Source organism: Ovis aries, chromosome X, assembly GCF_016772045.2.
Source record: "Ovis aries strain OAR_USU_Benz2616 breed Rambouillet chromosome X, ARS-UI_Ramb_v3.0, whole genome shotgun sequence".
NCBI classification, from domain to species: Eukaryota; Metazoa; Chordata; class Mammalia; order Artiodactyla; family Bovidae; genus Ovis; species Ovis aries.
In genome coordinates this window covers 98,468,687-98,490,509 of record NC_056080.1, presented here as the reverse complement: position 1 = coordinate 98,490,509, position 21,823 = coordinate 98,468,687, and the positions used below count along the sequence as shown (strand labels likewise).

The 21,823-nt window shown below is 39.9% G+C and overlaps 1 protein-coding gene across 14 annotated transcripts in view; it reads right to left on the bottom strand.

Moving 5' to 3' along the window:
• The window catches only part of ARHGEF6 (Rac/Cdc42 guanine nucleotide exchange factor 6), a 116,477-nt gene that overhangs the window by 56,540 nt on the left and 38,114 nt on the right, over positions 1–21,823 (bottom strand). For all 14 annotated transcript variants that reach the window (XM_004022312.6, XM_012107256.5, XM_012107257.5 and 11 more), the window contains one exon: positions 11,933–12,003. In XM_004022312.6, coding sequence (XP_004022361.3) covers positions 11,933–12,003 — 71 coding nt within the window. The remainder of the gene's footprint in view (positions 1–11,932; positions 12,004–21,823) is intronic.

Sequence of the window (21,823 nt, the reverse complement as noted above, 5' to 3'; positions counted from 1 at the left end):
GGTTTCCACTCCAGCATTTAAGGCATTTGCTAGTCATCACTCCACCCTAAAAACAAGCAAATAGCTTTAAAAAAAATGGGAAAAAGAACTTTGCTTACATTTGTCAGGGAATTGAGGTCACAGGGGAAAAATGATACACTCAAAATTAGAGAAACAGACAAGCAGATAGAGATCATATATTGCTAGAGCAGAAAATCATGAGAAGCCTCCACAGGAATGGGAAGCAAGGTAGGAAAACCTGAACTGTAATTGATGAGTTGCTGGAGGCTCACTTTGCTGTACACCTTAAACTAACAACACGAACACTGTTAATAAACTCTACCCCAATATAAAATAGAGTTTTTAAAGAGATATTTTTTAAAAAGTGGTGCTGGGACCACTGGATAAGTACATGCAAAGAAAGAATTTGCACTCCAACTTTACATCATATTAAAAAATTAACTCAAAATGGATGCTGGAGTTAAAATTACAAAACCCTGAGAAGAAAACAGAAGAGGAAATCTTCCTGACCTTGGATTTGGCAATGGATTCTTGGATGACACCAAAAGCACAAGCAACAAGAGACTAAAGATGGATAAATTGAAATTCATGAAAATTCAAAACTTTTATGTATCAAAGGACATTGTTTAGTCACTAAGTCATGTCCAACTCTTTTGCAACCCCATGGACTATAGCCCACCAGCTCCTCTGTCCATGGGATTCCTCAGGCAAGAATACTGGAATGGATTCATGGCAATGTATGGCAAAACCACTACAATATTGTAAAGTAACTAGCCTCCAATTAAAATGAATAAATTTATTTTAAAAATTAAAATAAAAAGAATACTGGAGTGGGTTGCCATTTCCTTCTCCAGGGGATCTTCCCAACCCAGGGATCAAATCCATGTCTCCTGTGTCTCCTTTGGATTCTTTACCACTGAGCCACCAGGGAAGCTCAGCAAAGGACATTGTCAAGAAAAAGACAACCCACAAAATGGGGAAAATATTTACAAATCATGTATTTGAAAAGGGTCTACTATTCAGAATTTACAACTCAACAATAAAAGTAATCAATTAAAAGTTGGCAAAGGATTTAAGTAGACATCTCACAAAGAAGATATACAAATGGCCAATATGCACATAAAAAGATAGTCAACATAGTTAACCACTGCTGCTGCTGCTGCTGCTAAGTCGCTTCAGTCGTGTCTGACTCTGTGTGACCCCATAGAAGGCAGCCCACCAGGCTCCCCCGTCTCTGGAATTCTCCAGGCAAGAATACTGGAGTGGGTTGCCATTTCCTTCTCCAGGGAAATGCTAATCAAAACCACAATACTACTTCACACTTAGTAGAGTGGCTATAATAAAAATAAAAAATAGAAAACAAAAAGGGTTGGTGAAGATATGGAGAAACTGGAACCTTCATACATTGCTGGTGGGAAAGTCAAAAACTTTCTATGGAAAGTAGCTACTGTAGAAAACAGTTCGGCAGTTCCTCAAGAAGTCAGACATAGAGTTATCATATGACCCAGTAATCCATTACTAGAAAAAATGAAAAAATATGTCTATGTAAATATTTGCACATCGATTTTCACAACAGCATTATAAATAATAACCCAAAGGTCCATTAGGTGATGGATGGATACACAAAACCTATTATATCCATACAATGGAAAATTAATCAATCAAAAAAAGCAATGAGTTACTAAGACACAACGTGGATGAACCTTGAAAATGTTATGCTAAGGAAGAAGCCAGACACAAAAGAACAAAGATTGTATGATTCAATTTATATGAAACATCCAGAATAAGGAAAACCTAGAGAGACAGAAAGTAGATTAGTGGTTGTTAAGGGCTGGAGGGAGTGAGTACTAATGGGTACAGAGTTTCTTATTGAGGTGATGAAAATGTTATAAAATAAGATGGTGGTGATCATAACACAACTCTGTTAATTTACTAAAAATCAGTGAATTGTACACTTTAAAGTGGTGACTTTTGTGGTATGTGAATTATATTTCATTATAGCTGTTATCTTAAAGTCAAAGGACAAATTTCTCATCTGTTAATGGAAATTTTTCTGTTTTTTCTCTGAGTTCAAGTTCTTATCCAGTAGAATATCCTTCCAAACTCAATTTGTCCATCCTTACACCTCTCTGCCCAGCTGAGCTGTTGTTCACTGCAGTGTATCAAATAATCACTTTTACTCACACTCAGCCCTAGGATTCATTTTTTATTCTTAGAAATGTAAAGAGCTGCACTAGAATTCAACAGGACCACAGTTATTAAGAGGTAAAACTCATATACAGATTTCCTTTTTAGCAATATTTATTTGTCTACAGTATTCTTATTGAAAGAAAGAGGCTGGTGGCCTGACTTCCCACTTATATCCAGGAGAGAATGAAGTCAGTTTATCACTTCCTTTCTTCACATTTTTCTGAAGAGACCATGTCTGGTAATGTACTGTCTCAAATTCTCAACCTTGCTTTCAAGCACCGTTGTCTGAAACTGTCATACTACCCAGATAATAATGTTCGTTAAAAAAAAGAAAAAAAGAAAAAGAAAAAAAGAAAACAAAACACAATCATTGCCTGAGGGGATTTTTAAATAAGAAAATTTGAAGACATTATTTACATCATAAAGTGTGATTTTTTAAGACAATTAAACATCACTACTTTAACTCCAAGGTTGCTATAATTCAACCTCCCTCTCCCTGTTCAAACAGTTTTATTATTTCAACTTCCTTTAAAATGCAATCATCTCAAGTTCCCTTAAGAGAAAAGACTAAGATTTTGCAAGAAAGGTGCCAACTGCCCTGCTCCAATGGGTTTTTTGGAGTGTGCTAAGCAAAGCAGTATTCCAAGGCTTCTATCTGCGCTGCAATCACTCATACAGGACAAACAGAAGTAGGAAGGCAGACACTCCTTACTGCCTTTGACTGAGTTCTGGAGAGCTGAATGAAAACATATACTAAACTCATACTGTTGCAAGTTTTGAGGGTGGCTGAATGCTGATTTCATGGCTGCAATCACCATCTGCAGTGATTTTGGAGCCCCACAAAATAAAGTCTGACACTGTTTCCACTCTTTCCCCATCTATTTCCCATGAAGTGATGGGACCAGATGCCATGATCTTCGTTTTCTGAATGTTGAGCTTTAAGCCAACTTTTTCACTCTCCTCTTTCACTTTCATCAAGAGGCTTGTCAGTTCCTCTTCACTTTCTGCCGTAAAAGTGGTCTCATCTGCATATCTGAGGTTATTGATATTTCTCCCGGCAATCTTGATTCCAGCTTGTGCTTCTTCCAGCCCAGCATTTCTCATGATGTACTCTGCATATAAGTTAAATAAGCAGGGGGACAATATACAGCCTTGATGTACTCCTTTTCCTATTTGGAACCAGTCTGTTGTTCCATGTCCATTTCTAACTGTTGCTTCCTGAGCTGCATACAGATTTCTCAAGAGGCAGGTCAGGTGGTCTGGTATTCCCATCTCTTTCAGAATTTTCCACAGTTTATTGTGACCCACACAGTCAAAGGCTTTGGCATAGTCAATAAACCAGAAATAGATGTTTTTCTGGAACTCTCTTCCTTTTGCCACGATCCAGCGGATGTTGGCAATTTGATCTCTGGTTCCTCTGCCTTTTCTAAAACCAGCTTGAACATCTGAAAGTTCACAGTTCACGTATTGCTGAACCCTGGCTTGGAGAATTTTGAGCATTAATTTACTAGTGTGTGAGATGAGTGGAATTGTGCGGTAGTTTGAGCATTCTTTGCATTGCCTTTCTTTGGAACTGGAATGAAAACTGACCTTTTCCAGTCCAAAATCACTGCAGATAGTGATTGCCGCCATGAAATTAAAAGACGCTTACTCCTTGGAAGGAAAGTTATGACTAACCTAGACAGCATATTCAAAAGCAGAGACATTACTTTGCCAACAGAGGTCCGTCTAGTCAAGGCTATGGTTTTTCCAGTGGTCATGTATGGATGTGAGAGTTGGACTGTGAAGAAAGCTGAGTGCTGAAGAATTGATGCTTTTGATGTGGAAGAAGCATCAAAACCATGCTGTGATGTGGGAGAAGACTCTTGAGAGTCCCTTGGACTGCAAGGAGATCCAACCAGTCCATCCTAAAGGAGATCAGTCCTGGGTGTTCTTTGGAAGGAATGATGCTAAAGCTGAAACTCCAGTACTTTGGCCACCTCATGAAGAGTTGACTCACTGGAAAAGACTCTGATGCTGGGAGGGATTGGGGGCAGGGGGAGAAGGGGACGACAGAGAATGAGATGGCTGGGTGGCATCACCGACTCGATGGACATGAGTTTGGGTGAACTCCGGGAGTTGGTGATGGACAGGAAGGCCTAGTGTGCTGCAATTCATGGGGTGGCAAAGAGTCGGACACGACTGAGTGACTGAACTGAACTGAACTAAATGCTGATTTTACAAGCTAGATTGACAAAGGGGATTAACGAGTCCTTCGTTAAATAATGCAAAATGTGTTTGAATGATGATGTACTAAACAGTATTGCCCTTGCTGTGGTGTGATTAGTAGAAATGCTCATCCCGGTGGATGCCTAAAATTCTTTCCCAAATTCACTTGGACTTTTATTGCTTTCCTCAATCTCAATAGACCAACTGATGAACTTTGGAGACTGGTTCTTTATTTTTCAGGCCACAGGGCATCTACTGTAAAAGGATTAAAAAGGGAAGCAGACAGAGAAGGCTATGTGTTCCCAAACAGAAGGCCTCAGTGGTGAGTCAGAAGGCAGGGAGTTTGGCAGGCCAACCAACTTCAGAGCAGTACAATCTGATTGAGATGAAATCCACTCAAATACTAAAATAGACTGTCCAGACATTGCCTTTGCTTCCCTGACTCCTTCTTCACAAGGACAACGGAGCGTCCTTTTGCTCAATTAACCTTTGACTAAATTCAGAATAAAACAGATGGTTAGAAGCCATAGAAAAAGAGGTAGAGGCCTTTTGAACCTCATCCTAGGCTATTGATTTTCCAGTAAAATATATTTCCTCCATTTCCTGGAAAGGCTTTAGAGTGAATTCATTTTGATAACTCTGTTTTCCAAAGGGGACAAATCATATAGGTCTGAGGAAATTATTTTACAGGGCTAAAATGCAGAAACAAAGGCTGAATATAGAGATAAGTCCCATGATAAAGGAAAACTATAACGGCCTTAGGAAAACTTAAATCTAAGCCAAACCACTGTGTTATAGGAATTCTGAGATAATCATGATGCTTACAAAAAATGAGTTTGTGTTGGTAAACTACTATGAAACAGGAAAGGGCAATACATTTTGTATTTATACCATATTTGGCTTATATGACAGAAGAGCCACCTGCTTACATTCAAGTGCAGTGGTCAGTTTCACTTCTCCAGGTCCTTGGTTTTCACACAACAAGCAGCACCATGCCCTGTAATTGACAGACTCAGCAAAACAGAATTGGACTCTGAAAACTCTCATCATCTCCCCAGCTTCAGGTGGAAGACATAGATGGATGAGTCAAACAGGAAGTAAGAAGGCAAAAAAGAATAGGGCATATGGAGAAGGAATAAATGGATAGATGGGTATGGTAGTTTAGATTAGTGGTTTAAAAAAGAGAGAATGCACAGAAGTATTTTAGGGCAGTGAAATTACCCTGAACAACACTCTAAAGGTAGATAGATGTCATTATACATTTGTCCAAATCCCTAGAATGTCCAACATCAGGAGTAATGGCAATGTCAACTCTGGACTTTGGTGCTAATGATGTGTCAATGTAGGTTCATCAATTGTCACAAACATACCACTCCGATGGGACATGCTGATAGTGGGGGAGGCTATGCATGTGTGGGGGCAGGGGTATACAAGACATCTCTCCCTTTTGATCAATTTCACCATGAAGCTAAAACTACTCTAAAATATAAAGGTGTTTTTTTTTTTTTTTAAGAAGGGTAGATAAGCACTAGAAAGGTAGAGAAAAAAATCTTCCCACCTTTCCTACTGAATGGAGGCACTGAAGACAGACTGGTTAGGCATCTGCTATACATTACAATAAAGTAGAAGAAAGTTAGAAAAAATAAACAATACTGGGCCTTACTTATTATATTTGCCTACTTGGCTGTAGGGAAATATCTCTACAGATATACAGTTGCAGACAGAGGCAACTTCCAGAGTTTAGTACAGGCAAACCTCGTGTTATCGCACTTTGCTTCATTTCACTTTGCGGACATCATGTTTTTTCACAAACGGAAGGTGTATGGCAGTCCTGAATCAAGCAAGTCTACTGGTGCCATTTTTCCAACAGCATTTGCTCACTTCAGGTCTCTGTGTCACTTTTGGTAATTCTCCCAAGAGTCTACACTTTATCATTATTATATTCATTGTGTGATCGGTGATCTTTGATATGACTACTACAGAAAGATAACAACTCGCTGAAGGCTTAGATCATAGCATTTTTAACAATAAAGTATTTGTTAATTAAGGTGTGTACATTGTTTTTTAAGACATAATGCCATTGCACACTTAATAGATGACAGTAAAGCATAAACAGGGACTTCCCTGGAGGTCCAGTGGTTAAGACTTCACGCTTCCACTGCAGGAGGCATGGGTTTGATCCCTGGTTGGGGAACTAACATCCTACATGTTGTGTAGCACGGTCAAAAATTTTTTAATTAAAATTTGAAAATTGGATAGGACTTCAAAGGAAAATAAAGTGGAAACATAACTCTCATATGCACTGGGAAACCAAACAACTCATGTAACTCAGTTTCTTGCAATGCTCTGGAATCAAATGGGCCTTCCCAGGTGGCTCTAGTGGTAAAGAATCTGCTGCCAAAGCAAGAGACTCAAGAGACATGAGTTCGATCCCCGGGTTGGGCAGATCCCCTGGAGAATGGAACCCACTCCAGTAATGGCAACTGGAATGGCAACCCACTCCAGTATTCTTGCCTGGGAAATCCTATGGACGGAGGAGCCTGGCGGGCTACAGTCCATGGGGTCACAAAGAGTCAGACATGACTGAGCAACTGAGCACTCATGGAATCAAACCTGCAATATCTTTGAGGGGTACTTGTATCAGAATTACTGTGAGCCTGGCCTATTTGTGGCAGCACAAAGGACCACATTCTTACAGTGGGCCGCACTTGTTGCAATAAATAAGGAATTTCACCTTCTGAGAGGCATTTTAATGGGAATGGAAGAGAATGCAGTCCCTTCTGCAGGGACAGGTTGTAGGCACACACATTCTTGCCGGGATGAATATGCTCACATGGTTCTCCCTGCCTGACTCCCCTTCCAGCTCTTCTCTGCTTATCTAAGCCCTAACATGCCCTCAACCCTCTCTGCCATTCAACTTTTTCCTGTTGCTGTTGTTGTTTAGTTGCTAATTCATGTCTGACTCTCTGTGACCCCATGGACTATAACCTGCCAGGCTCCTCTGTCCATGGAATTGTCCAAGCAAGAATATGGGAGTGGGTTGTCATTCCCTTCTCCAGGGGATCTTCCCGACCCATAGATCGAACTCGTGTCTCCTGTATCTCCTGCACTGGCAGGCAGATTCTTTATCACTGATACACCTAGGAAATCCAATATTTTCCTTTATTGATTTCTGAATTTTAGTTTAGTGAGTATCAGAATCGCCTGTGAGGAATGGAGAGAAGGCAGCTGAGGGAACTGTTTAAAAATGCTGTTTACTAGGACCTGTGGCCAAAGACTCTGATGTAACAAGCCAGATGTGGATCCCAGATATCTACAGTTTTAATGATCTCCCTGGGGGCTTTCAAATGCAAAAGATTTCCCAACCACATCTGGAGCAACTCATCTTAGGACAGTTTGTCACTTGACATCATTGCCTGCCATGTGGCTTACACCACATCAGTCATGTCTTCCCAGTGAGACCATGGATGCCAAGACCTAAGCGCTGCATGCAAAGGAAGCCTGACAACTAAGCTACATAATTTCCTCTTTCTTTTCTTTTTTTTCAGTTTTATTGCGATCTAATTGACAAATAAAAATTATATATATTCAAGATATCTTACTTGACATTTTGATGTATGCACACATTGTGAAATGATCACCACGATCAAGCTAATTAACATATCCATCACCTCACATAGTCACCATTTTCTTTTGTTGCTATTCTTCTTTATTTTTAATCCCTCCTGGCACATAACATCAACTTACAATAGGCAAAGAGAGCCACTGAGCAGAAGATTATTAGAAAAATAACTCATAGAAAACGATATGCTTTTGTTCAATGGTGAGAGACGTTTAACAAATGACAGTGAATTTTTAGGACAATGAAGGAACCAAAGTCAGGAGGAGCAAAAGCCTCCTCTAGGCTGCCATGTCCCTAAAGGATGCTAAACTCCCCTTCAAAACAACCGGCTAGGAGAGGCCAAGCCTCAGTTAGATACATTAAACATGCCTCATGGCAGATGTAGGTCTGAGTTGGGCTCCCTATGTCACTTTAATCATACTGGAGAACTTCTAAACATTTCAGAACTGATGTGCCACCAGAAGCAAACTGAGGCTTAAATGGGTGTGAGATTAGCTGATAATCCCTCAGAAACTTGAAAAAGGGGAGAGAATGTATGCAGACCTGCAAATTCCAAGAGGTCTCTATCCTGTCCAAGCTTACAGGATGTGACAGTTAATTTTATGTGTCAACTTGGTTGGGTCATGAGATGACCAGACTAAATAATATTTCTGGGCAGGTCTGTGAGAGTGTTTCCAGGTAAGGTGAACTTTGAACCAGTAGCCTGAGTAAAGCAGATTGCCCTCCCCAATGTGCATCATCCAATCTGTTGGCCTGAAGAGAACAAAAAGGTGAAGGAAGGGAGAATTGGCTCTATTTGTACCTCACTGCTTGAGCTGGAACATCTGCCCAAGGACTGGAATTTACACCCTTAGCTCTCCTAGTTCTCAGGCCTTTAGGCTCAGACTGAACTACACCATCACCTGTCCTGGGTTTTCAGCTTACACATGGCAGATCATGGGACTTCTCAGCCTCCATAATCACACAAGCCAATTCCTTACAGTAAATCTCTCTATATCTATTGGTTCTGTCTCTCTGTAGAACCCTGACTAATACACAAGACCAAAATAAAGAAAGCATTTAGACTAGCGAGGACTCACTGAATGCAAGAGCATCAGAACATGTCTGATCACAGACAGTATCGTTAGGGTGTGAGAACAAAAAAATCTCCATGAAGGAGAAATAATGAAGAAGACCTAGTTCCTGTTTTATTTATAGCTATATTTATATTTAAACAGGCTATGTATATGTATACATGTATACACACACCCACACATCACAGAAAGTTTGGCATCAGATTCAGTAAGATGTTAATGATGATCATCTCTGAGTGGTGGAATTGCAGGTGATGTTTATTTTCTTCTTTATTCTTTTCCTGCACTGAGTTTTTAATCATTATTTATATAATAAAAAATTCTTCCTGTTTTTAAAAAAATGAAGTAAAAATCAGACACTAGTGCTCTTATAGAACTAGCAACGGAAAACATCTACAACTAATGACTCTTAGGAAGAAGAGCTAATGTGAGATGAGATGGGGACACCTTACATATGGGTGAACTTGATTTTCCAGATCTCCAAATACTGTGGGTGAGTACTCAGGTATTCAACACAGATTGGGAGGGTGATCAGAAGAATCGGAACATATTTTGAATTTGTTGCTGCTAAAAATTTGCCTAAATACTCAAAAACGTAGATTTTTTAAATACACCAACAACTAGCCCAAATCCTTTCACATGCATATCTAATTACAATGGTAAGTCCAATTGGCCTCAATAATCTAGCAATATTCATACTACAGCTCTACAGCTCCTTCTCAGGCCATCCTGGGCTCCCCAAGACCTTTTGGGTTTTTAAAAATTAAGTTTGGTTTGAGAAAAAATTTAAATATATATATATATATATATATTTTTTGGCTCAACAATTTAACTTCTAGGACTTCATCTTACATATCTTTATACACTTTGCCAAAGTTACCCACAGGATGTTCACTGCAGAATTGTTTATAACAGCGAGAAGTGGAAATAAGGTACATGGACTCCAACAGGAGGTGGGTGATAGAAACTGCAGTACATCTTGAGTTGGTATATAGTATAGATAGGATTTGTATAATGTCCATAGACTCAGCAGAGGCAGAGAAAGAGTCAAAGCAGAGTGATTGTATGTTCCAGACCAGCAGGGAGAAGCAGCTATTGTAACACTTTCATTCACCATTTGACTGCACCCTTCCATTAAAAATTTAATCATTGGGGTTCACCTGGAAGCTAAAAGAAATGGCCAGGACCAGAGGTGGGTGGAGGGAATTGTGCGAAGGTGGTCAAAAGGTACAAACTCACAGTTATAAGTACTAGGGATATAAAGTACAACATGATAAATATAATTGACACTGCTGTACGCTCTTTATGACTGTTGTTAAGATAGTATATCCTAAGAATTCTCATCACAAGGAAAACACTTTTTTTTTCTATTTCTTTGACTTTGTAACTCTATGAGATCATGGATATTCAGTGACTTACTGGGGTCATCATTTCATGATGTATGTAAGTCAAATCATTATGCTGTATACCTTAAATTTACAGTGTTGCATGTCAATTTTTTCTCAATAAAACTAGAAGAAAAAATACAAGGCAAATAAATAATTGAAAATATGACAACCTTACATGACAACTCAGAACACAAATTGTATAGATAGCATGATTACAACCACATAATGATATATAGCTATATATGTGTAGGAAATGCATCAAAACATTACCAGTTTTTTAAAACAAGTGATCAGGGATGAAGAGAGAAGGGAGCCTAGCTCTGCTGGGTGATGTATTTTAACCTCAGAAATGTAAAAGGAAAATAGTGACAAAATTATCCCCTGTGATTACTGTTCATGCTACAATGAAGCATGGTATGAAGTTCCTACCTGATTTTTCACACCAACTACAGTTCATGTTATCATTATGAAGCAAACTCACTGAAGAATGATATTTCATTTTTTGAAACCAAATGTATAGAAAGATTTTAAAACTCTTGAGGGACTCCTCTGCTGGCCCAGTGGTTAGAACTCCACACTTCCACCTCAGGGGGCACAGGTTCCATCCCTGGTTTGGGAACTAAGTTCCCACAAGCCACACAGTATGGCCAAAAAATAAAATAAAAACTGTTTACCCATGCACACAATGAAAGGAGTCAGCAGCAAAAACACACATAGTACATTAGGTGAAAAGTGAAACTATATTCCAGTTGTGATGAGGAAGATGACAAGGCTACCAAACGGGGAGACTTCAGGGTTATGAGGACTTGACCTTTTCATTAGTGACTGGGCCAAGTCTGGAAAGAAGACATGGAGGAAAACAGAGTAGATTAAGGGAAATTATACAATTTCTTTTTCAACAGGAACTTATTTTGAGTATTGCACATGCCCTATTTAGAGCTTATATATTTTGTCATATCTGTGTTCAAGCCAGAGCCATTTCATTCCTCCCTCTGTGCCAAAGGGCAGTCTTCCCTTTGGGCTTTCCTCAAGAACAAGGTTGATAATATTTCCAAGGATATCATAGCAGATTGATTGATTCTAAAATAAAATCACACTATGCAATCATGTAAACTTTACTGCATTAAAGGAACTTGGGAATTCACCTCCTATCTGTAAGGCAAGCTCTAACTGCTGAATTTCCCCATAATGTTGACACATCGGCCAATTTCTCTTTTGTTGCAGTTTAAAAGGCCTTGCTCTGAATCCCCCTGAATTACTCAGTACAGTGGATGTAAAACTTCTAGACATCTGTAAGAAACCTACAAGTAGAAGAGTTCCATTATAATGAAGCTGACATTAGACCCTTGCAATGCAACTTTCTCCAGTCTTCCATTGGTGTCGCCTCGATACTTCAGTGGTTCTCCATATAGAGAGTCAAGAAAATTTTTGTTTATCATCTGAACACTCACCACAGTATAATAATTCTTGGTAAGTGGAGTCGCTTCAAATCCTTTGACAGCCTTGGGGGAGAGAGGTCTCTCTGTGAAAAAGACATTTAAATTATGTTAATATCACACAAGTCTAAGATGAACATCTTATAACATAGGTCAACTAACATATTATAAATATTGTCAAGTGGAAGGCTCAAAGGAAATGTACATTTCTAAACAAGTAAAGCTATAATCTTACTAAACTACAGATGGCCAAGTCACAGCTTCTTAATGACAGGGTCAAGGCAAGAACTTCAGATCCAGTTTGGGCTGTTTCTTTACTCATCTGCCTCTCCATTTGACTTATTATAAAACAGATAAGCAAAGGAATGCTAACCAAATACATTATGTTTGTAACTTGCAACTAACCATACAAGAATAACATAATACAGATAATAGCAGCCATTCTTTCCTGGGGCTGGCTGTTTATTGTGCCCAGAATAAAATAATCAGAATCTTGAATACACTGAAAAGTAGCAGGAAATTCATTTTAATATCATTATATTGTGCTATAAAATATTGTCTTTCTTTTACAAAGTTTGTCTTATCTATTAAACTCATGACTAAGAGACATCCCAGAATGCTTTTTAAAAAAAAAAAAAACAAAGAAACCACTTAATAAAAATACAGACAGGGGACTTCTTTGGTGGTCCAGTGGCTAAGAGTCCTCACTTGCACTGCAAGGGGATCAGATTCAATCCCTGGTCAGGGAACTAAGATCCCACAAGACACCTTGTGCAGCCAAAAGAAATTTTAAAAATAAAAAGTACAAGACAGCAATCATAAATGTTTAACAGTGTCACTACAGACTATCTTCCTTACTCTCATTTTGTCCTTTGTATCATTGCTTTATATTCCATTTTTGCCTTGTTATATTATATTGCATGCTGCTTTAAATTCCTTCTGAAGTATGGTAGAGTATACATAACCAAGTATTATCATCAGGCCTTGATCTTCCCTTTGCTAAAAGTAATATTTTCTAGTTTTATACCTATGACATTCCACTCCTAAAAAATGCAATATACAGAAAAGAAAAACCAACAATTAACCCGTCACCAAGAGCTAACCATCATCCACAGTAACGTTTTGAAGTATGTCTTCCTATTCCTTTTATCATGTGTTTGTGAACACACACACACAGTGATCTTTCTTAATTCATCTACAGCTTAACTCTCCTATTACAACACTATTTCATGAACATTTTTCCATTTAACCTTGATTTCTAATAATTTTTATATTTAAAATATCCCTTATGTTTACTTGGCAATTAACAGCCTTTAGGACATTTTATTTGATCTTTACAATGACCCTGTGAGGCAGAGATGATCTTCTCATTTTGCAGAGGTCACTAAAGTACAGAAAGGTGAGGTCAGCTGCCTAAGGGCATGAATTTGGGAAATGGCAGAGCCAAGACTGAAGCCCAGGTGTGTCTTGACAAGAGCCTGTGCTCCCAAGCAGCAGAACGTCCAGAGATGAAGCTACTGAAAGGCCTGGTCGGTGGCAGGAGCAGTGGTTCCCCATCTACCTCGGAGCTCAGAGGGGCCATCAGTTCGATCTGGGATGGTCAGAGAAGCCCTTGCTGGGCAGCGGGGTATTTGATCTGTCCCTGGATGGGGGCTAGAATTCAAACAGGCTGAGAAGACAGTAGAGCGTTTTCTCAGCAGGGAAGATTCCCGGAGCACAGCTATAGAAATGGCAACACTCAAGGCAGGGCTGTTCCTGCGACAGTGAACTGTCCAGCTGGACCAGGCTGTATAAAGTGGAAATACAGCAAAAATGCAGGAATGAGGGCCAATTCTCTCACTCCTCAGCAACAAAAAATGGGGCATATCTAGTTTAAGATCTGCCTGGATCCACATGGTGGCTTCACAAGGCTTTACTGGATAAATCTGAGCAAGTCAAAGCCACCCAGACTATTACTTGAGGTTATAAGTGGCAGAGTCAGGACATGAACCCAAGTACTGTATTGCCAAGCTTAGTGTTCGCCCCCTGCCACCACACTACGGTTTTCGACTCTTCAGCATACTTGAAATCAACAGTTACCAAATTCTTTTAGTTTTTATTAAGCAAGTTTTCTACAGAATAGCCCTGATGTTACTTAAAACTCAGTTGTTTTGTGTAATTATGACATAAACCAGTCTGATTAAAAATAGAACGTTCCAGAGAAATCAGCAAGATGTGGTCGCCTTTCGAAAGCAAGGCCAAAAGGAAGGGTAAAGAGTAATGGAAAGTCTGCAAAGATGCAGAAGAGGAAAGGAAAGCCCAAAGGAACTGGTCACTGCAAGTGAAGAAAAATGGTAACTACATAAAGTAGAACAGGGAAACATGAAAGAAAACAGTGACTGCCATGGAGATTGCTGGGTGGCTGAACATAATGCTAAAAGAGCTGGTGTTTTGATGAGATCAATAAAATTGTTAACAAGGATTTACTGAATAGCCCCGGGCACTATATTCAGTATATTGTAATGATCTATAACGGAAAAGATTTTTTCAAAATATAGAGATATATATATGTATAACCAAATCCCTTTGTTGTACACCTGAAATTAACACAATATTGTAAATTAATCACACTTCAATAAAAAAATTATAGTAAAAAAAATTTTAATAAAACAGTCAAACTCTAGAAAGACTGACAGAGGGAAAAAGAGAGAAGACGCATATTGCCTATATGAGAAGTGAAATATGGGATATCACTACAGACTCTAGAGATACCAAAAAGATAATAAATAGTATGAACAACTCAAAACACATAAATTTGATAATTAGGTGTGAAATGGAGCAATTTCTCAGAAAACCAAAACTATCACAGTTCACCCAATATTAAATACATCATTTGAAGAACCTTATAACAAGTATGGAAACTGAATTTATAAATTTAAAACTTTGGAGAAAAGGAAATCTCCAGGCCCATATGGTTCTAATGCAGAGTTCTACCAAATGTTGAAAGAAGAAGTCATAGCAATTCTTCTCAATCTCTTCCAGAAAATAAAAGAATTCATTTTATAAAGTCACTATTACACTGACACCAAAACCAGACAAAGACAGTACAAAAAATTAAAGTGCAGACCCATATCCCTCATGAATTTCAATGAAAAAACCTTAACAAAGAATCAGTAAATAGAATTCAGCAATATTTTATAAGAACTTTATACCATGGAATTCATCCCATGGATACAAGTTGGTTAAATATTCAAAAATCAATAGATGAAACCCATGTTAGTAATAGTCTAGAAAGAAAAATCAAATGATAATATCAATGGATGCAGAAAAAGCACAGGACAAAATTCAATACCCATTCAACAAAAACTTCCAGAAAGAAATAGGAATAAAGAACTTCTCCAACTCAATAAAGAGCATCTACAAAAACCTTACAGCTAGCATCTTACCTAGTGGAGAAAAACCTACGGCTGAATGCATTCCGAACCCCAAGATCAGGAACAAGGCAAGGATGCCTGCTCTCACTCAGCGTCGTACTGGAAGGTCTGGATGTCTCTGCAGTCTTGGTGCAGAATGGGGAATCAATCCCGAGAGAAGAAGGAAAACAGATTTGGAAGGATAACCTTGGAAAGTCTTTAAAAATGTAGTCTTTGCAAACAACCGGCCCCATGAAAAAACTCAAGGGGTGGATGCAAAGAGAAAAACACCAGTACTAGGTTTCAGTGACAGTTCTTGCCTCTTGTCCCTCCTTTGCCCTCTACCCCCCAGCCCACCACTGCCTACTCTTACCACGTGCGGTCTTAGCTGAGACCCACTCTCAGCGAGACACGCAGAGAAGGAATGAATACGTGGAGGTTCAGAAGAGACAAGTTCAGTCCCTGGGGGTGGTTCCAAGTGACAGAAGGGGGGTCAATTTTCCCTCCCCAAAATGTCTCTTTGGCACGTGGATTATATTGAGCTGGAAACAATCAAGGCTCTAAAGACTCAGGAAGTCTTTCTCTTTTTTATTTTTTAATATAAATTTATTCATTTTAATTGGAGGTTAATTACTTTACAATATTGTATTGGTTTTGTCATACATCAACATGAATCCGCCACAGGTTTTTACCTCCCCCTTAGATGCCTAGAGAATTTAGGTAGAAGGCTTGTTCCCAGAACAGAGCTATCAGCAGAGATATCTGCAAAGAAAGAACATGGGCTGGGGGTGGTGGGGACAACTCTTGGAGATCAGAGTCCACTCTGCGTTCCATGGTCTCTGCAAGGCCCAGCAAACATTTATTTGCCAAACATTTGCTTTTCCATCTCTATGTCAATTGCCTTCCTCCCCTTTGAAGTCTCAAACCACTACCCCCAACACCCTCTTTTATCTTTAGCTGAAGATGGTATTTAAGGTGAACGTTTCACCATTTTGGCAACTTACTCAGTTCCTCTGGGTCTCTCCCATGTAGACAGATTATTAAAAATTTTTTTGTGATTTTCACTTGTTGATCTGTCTCATCAATTTCAAAAGAACCTAGAAGGGTAGAGGAAAACTTCTTCCTCCCCAATATAACCTAACCAGAACTAATATGAAAACATAAACCTTTTAGGTGGTGTTTCTAAGGCCATTAAAAACTGGTCAATTCAATTCAATCAACAAAAAAGAAATCAATCAATGCAGTGAAGAATTCAAATGGGTTATTTAGCATAACTCAAACAACAACAGTGTCATATAAGTATAGACGTAAGTAACCTTCCTAGGGCATTATGCTAAGTGAAATAAGTCAGAGAAAGACAAATACTATACTGTACAATATGACGTACACATGGAATCTAAAAAATAAAACAAACTAGTGACTATAACAAGAAAGAAGCAAACTCACTGATACAGAAAACAAACTATTGGTGACCAGTGGAGAGAGGAAAGGGAGAGGGGCAATATAGGGATAGGGGAGTAACAGGTACAAACTATTAGGTATAAAATAAGCTACAAGGATATACTGTACAACATGAGGAATACAGCAAATATTTTATGATAACTATAAGTATAACCTTTAAATACTGTGATCACTATATTTTATAATTTATATAATACTATACAACTGGGGCTTCCCTTGTAGCTCAGTTGGTAGAGTCTGCCTGCAATGCAGGAGACCCAGGTTCAATCCCTGGGTCAGGAAGATCCCCTGGAGAAGGAAATGGCAACACACTCCAGTATTCTTGCTTGGGAAATCCCATAGACAGAGGAGCCTGGAGGGCTACAGTCCATGGAATCACAAAGGGTTGGACACGACTTAGCGACTAAACAACAATAACAAATATTTCAATTAAAAAAGTTACAAATGCTGGGAAAAAAAGAAATCGTCCTTATTCCTATGTAACAATCCTTTTCCCATTAACTCTCCATTCATTCCTCTCCCTTGCTAAGGTATAGATTCCTATGCCTGTTGGTGGTGACAAGTCAAAAAGAAATCTAGTGATAACTGGTTTTCTCTGGATGTGAAGGATCTGTGTGATACACCCTGGGGATTAAAACAGAAAGTGTAAATATAAAGCCCCATCATGCTTTTGGATTAGAATAAGTAGGAAGAGTCATTTCTTAATCTGCCTTAATACAATTTAATTAGCCATCTACCTAATCCCCTCATTTGACATCTATATTTACCTGCAAAGAAGAAGTTTTAGAAGGATTTATTGACCCTTTAACTGAATCAGCTGAAGAAAACAGAACTTGCTTAAAATATCTGCTCCAGTCATATTTGCCTCAATAGCCAGGAAAATTTTAATGCAAAGTCCTGATAAAACCTTCACCCTTAAAAAAAAAAAAAAAAAAAAAACACTTCACCCTTTCTCGGTAACAGACAAAAATTTTAAGGGGAGATATAACCTACTGTGTTACTGAGATATAACTTACTGTGATGTAGTGGCAAACATGATTTTGGTGTATAAACAACAAGGTCATTCACAAGTTACCACTAATTTTGAAGAAAAAGACTGAAAACAGGATAAACGGCTAATTTTCTTATTTATAATGTATCTGGGTCAAGTGAACTGATGGAAAAAAAAGAGCTTCTGTAGTTTATATAATGACTAAGTTATTCATACGTGTACTTTTCAAGAAGTAAGATCCTTGAAAACAATATTTTTTCCTCAAAATGGGGTTTATTTTTCTCATGTGACAGGAAATTGAAAGGTGGCCAGCAGGACTGGTGACAAGAGCTCCCTAATGTCACCTGTGCCTGAGTTCCGTCATTCTTGCGGAGAGGCTTTCGTCATCATGGTCACAAAAAGCTATTCTATCTTCAGCCTTAAACTCATGTTAAAAGGTGTGTGTGTGTGTGTGTGTGTGTGTGTGTGTGTGTAACACATTATACTCAAATATTCTATTTCTCAACTTTCTACAGTTTTAGAGTGGTGGTTCTGTAAGTCCTCAGAAATCAACCTCCTCCTGAAGAGAGGAAGAAACTGTCTCCAGGGCTTTGGCCATAATTATCTCTAGACAAAAGTTACAGAGGATTTCTCAAACTTAAAAATCCATTCCCCAAGGGCAAACTTACCAGAGCATGAAGTGCTCTTGTCAGTGGAACAAAACTCTGCACAGCTCTCCACCGCGGAGCCAGCAGAGCTGTCTGCAGGCTGAGGGTTGCCTGGGACTGGAGTTCCTTTCTTTGATTTCTAAGACAAAAGAACCTGTAGCATCAGCCTGAATTGTACCCAGGCTACCGTAAATGAGTATTCCAGAATTCCTGACTCTTCCAGTGATCTCCATGTTACACATCTGGCCCAACAGTAAGCAGATAGAGATCACAGGAGTCCTTTGTTCCATGCCTGATTCAACTTTATAAAGGACCCAGAAGCTGTATAGCAGAGGGGTTGAAAACTCCAAGTTGAAGGTTTCATTTCTTTGAGCTACACATTTAATCTAGAAATCATTTTTAAAGACTCGTTAAAGATAAATGTTCTTTCCTAAGTGGACACATCACTATGGATTTTATGGAAAGACATTCCAAAGATAAGTGTTAGTCACTCAGTCGTGTCTGACTCTTTGCAACCCCATGGACTACAGCCCACCAGGCTCCTCTGTCCATGGAATTCTCCAGGCAAGAATACTGGAGTGGGTAGCCATTCCCTTCTCCAGGGGATAAAACAGCATAACATTGAGTTTATATTGTCCCTCAGCAGGCTTCTAAGCAGGTTGTGGCCTTCTTACTGTTTTGTGCAGCAAGATTTGGGTGGGAAAGGATTCAAGTTGGCAAAGAGCTGATACCTACTTTCCCAACAAGATGTTTGCATTACACCAAGTTAATCTCCTCCAAAGTCCCTTAAATATGCTCCACTTGAACTACCACAGATCTTTCACAGTTTTCATTCTCCCCAAATAATCACTACAACTTACATTGTCCTCCACTCTCTTTTGGACCTATCCACACAGCTTCCGTGTCTTTGAGGGTTCAGTTCAAGTCCTATCTCTTCCAGGAAGCCTCTCCCATCCACTCTAGTCACAGTGTACTCTCTGTCCACTGATGATCTGCTATCTATTTGACACTTCATCATCTACCACTTTGTAGTGTTCACTGGCAGTTTAATCTCCAGCTCTTAGCTCTCTCCCATGCTCTAAATTCATCCTGCCAACCTGCTAGAAATCTTCAAAATGATAACCTGCTGGCGCCTCTACTCAACATGTCCAAAACAACTCATCATCTTCCAGTACCAATCACCCACCCCCAACACACACACACACACACACACACACACACACACCCTCCTATCTTCTCTATTAAGGGAGTTCAGCATCTACCAAACATTTCCTATGTCTAAAGCACTACAGGAGAAGGCAATGGCACCCCACTCCAGTACTCTTGCCTGGAAAATCCCATCGACAGAGGAGCCTGGTAGGCTGCAGTCCATGGGGTCTCGAAGAGTTGGACACGGCTGAGCGACTTCGCTTTCACTTTTCACTTTCATGCATTGGAGAAGGAAATGGCAACCCACTCCAGTGTTCATGCCTGGAGAATCCCAGGGACGGGGGACCCTGATAGGCTGCCGTCTATGGGGTCGCACAGAGTCGGACACGACTGAAGTGACTTAGCAGTAGCAGCAGCAGCAGCAGCAAAGGACTACATTAGGCACTATGGACACAGAAAGATATACAAAGATGAATAATTTCTGCTTGACCTCCTTGTCAGGATGAGCTGGGTACCTCTCTTCTGCTCACCATTCTCCAGACTACCTTGTATTTAGAACTTAACATTCGATATGCTAGTAAGACCATCTCCCCACAAGACTATGAACACCACGAGGGCAAGAGGCATGGTTCAGGTTTATGTGCTTCACTGGTTCCCTCATCATAGAACTGATATCCTACTCGTGGCAAATAAACCTTTGCTGCTCAGCTAGGCGGATGACACTGCATGCCCTTAAGGAGCTCACCATCCACCTGGACCCCTAGGCTTGGCATTATGTTCACCTCTTCCTTTTCCTCATAGCTAATCATCAGCAAGTTTTCTTGATTCTGTTTTCACAGTATCTATTGCATCCATCCGGAGAACACAATGGCACCCCACTCCACTACTTTTGCCTGGAAAATCCCATGGATGGAGGAGCCTGGTAGACTGCAGTCCATGGGGTCGCTAAGAGTCGGATACGACTGAGCGACTTCACTTTCACTTTTCACTTTCATGCATTGGAGAAGGAAATGGCAACCCACTCCAGTGTTCTTGCCTAGAGAATCCCAGGGATGGGGGAGCCTGGTGGGCTGCCGTCTATGGGGTCGCACAGAATCAGACACGACTGAAGCGACTTAGCAGCAGCAGCAGCAACTGCATCCATCCACTTTCTCTTCTTCTCCACGGTCATCAAAGTCAATTGCTGGGACCTCAGCAGTAGTCTTTACTGCTTTCCCCACATCCTCCTTGATTATCCCCACCACTTCCCTGCCATCCAGCCCCAACATCACCACTAGAAAGATTTCTCTAAACCACATGCAATCCCCTGCTTACAGCTTGTCATTGACAGCCTTCTTAAAGTAGCTCCAGCCACACCCCTTCTCTTCACTCACCTAACCCTCAACCCAAATCCTCCTACCACTCATTCCATGCTTCCCTACTTCCCAGCTTTAACTTAGTAACTGCTTCTATCCTCTGCCCATCAGAAGCCTCTTTTCATCATTCAAGACCGAAGTCAAGTGCTTCTTTCCTCTTAGGTTACTGTTAATCAAATAATTTCTTTACTCTTCCAACAGCTTTGTACATATAACTTTGTGTGACTCTGTCCTACCCTGTCATGTACACACCTATCCTGACTACTAGACTGAAAAGTCCTTGGGGGCAGAGTCCATGAGGACAGATTATTACAAACCCCTTCCCACCAAGTGGGCTTTCCTGGTAGCTCAGTTGGTAAAAAGAATCCACCTGCAATGCAGGAGACCCCAGTTCAATTCCTGGGTCAGGAAGATCCCCTGGAGAAGGGATAGGCTACACACTCCAGTATTCTTGGGCTTCCCTGGTGGTTCAGATGGTAAAGAATCCACCTGCAATGCAGGAAACCTGGGTTCAATCCCTGGGTTGGGAAGATCCTCGGGGGGGGGGGCATGGAAACCCACTCCAGTATTCTTGCCAGGAGAATACTCATGGATGGAGGAGCCTGGTGGGCTACAGTCCGGGGTCGCAAAGAGTGAGACACGTCTCAGTGGGTAAGTACAGCATAGCCCTACCCAGTACCCAGGAAATACTCAACAAATAAGCTGAACAGAACTGAATGACCTGTCCCACAACATTCATTCATTTTACAAATATTTACCAAACCAAATCAACAGAAGAAACATCTCTGCCCTTGTGGCACTTATATGCTAATGGTAGAATACAGGTGGTAAATTAAATAAATAAATAAATATACACTGTTAGAAATAAATGGTAAAAAAAAAAAAAACCTACAAAAGGGAAAGGGGACAAC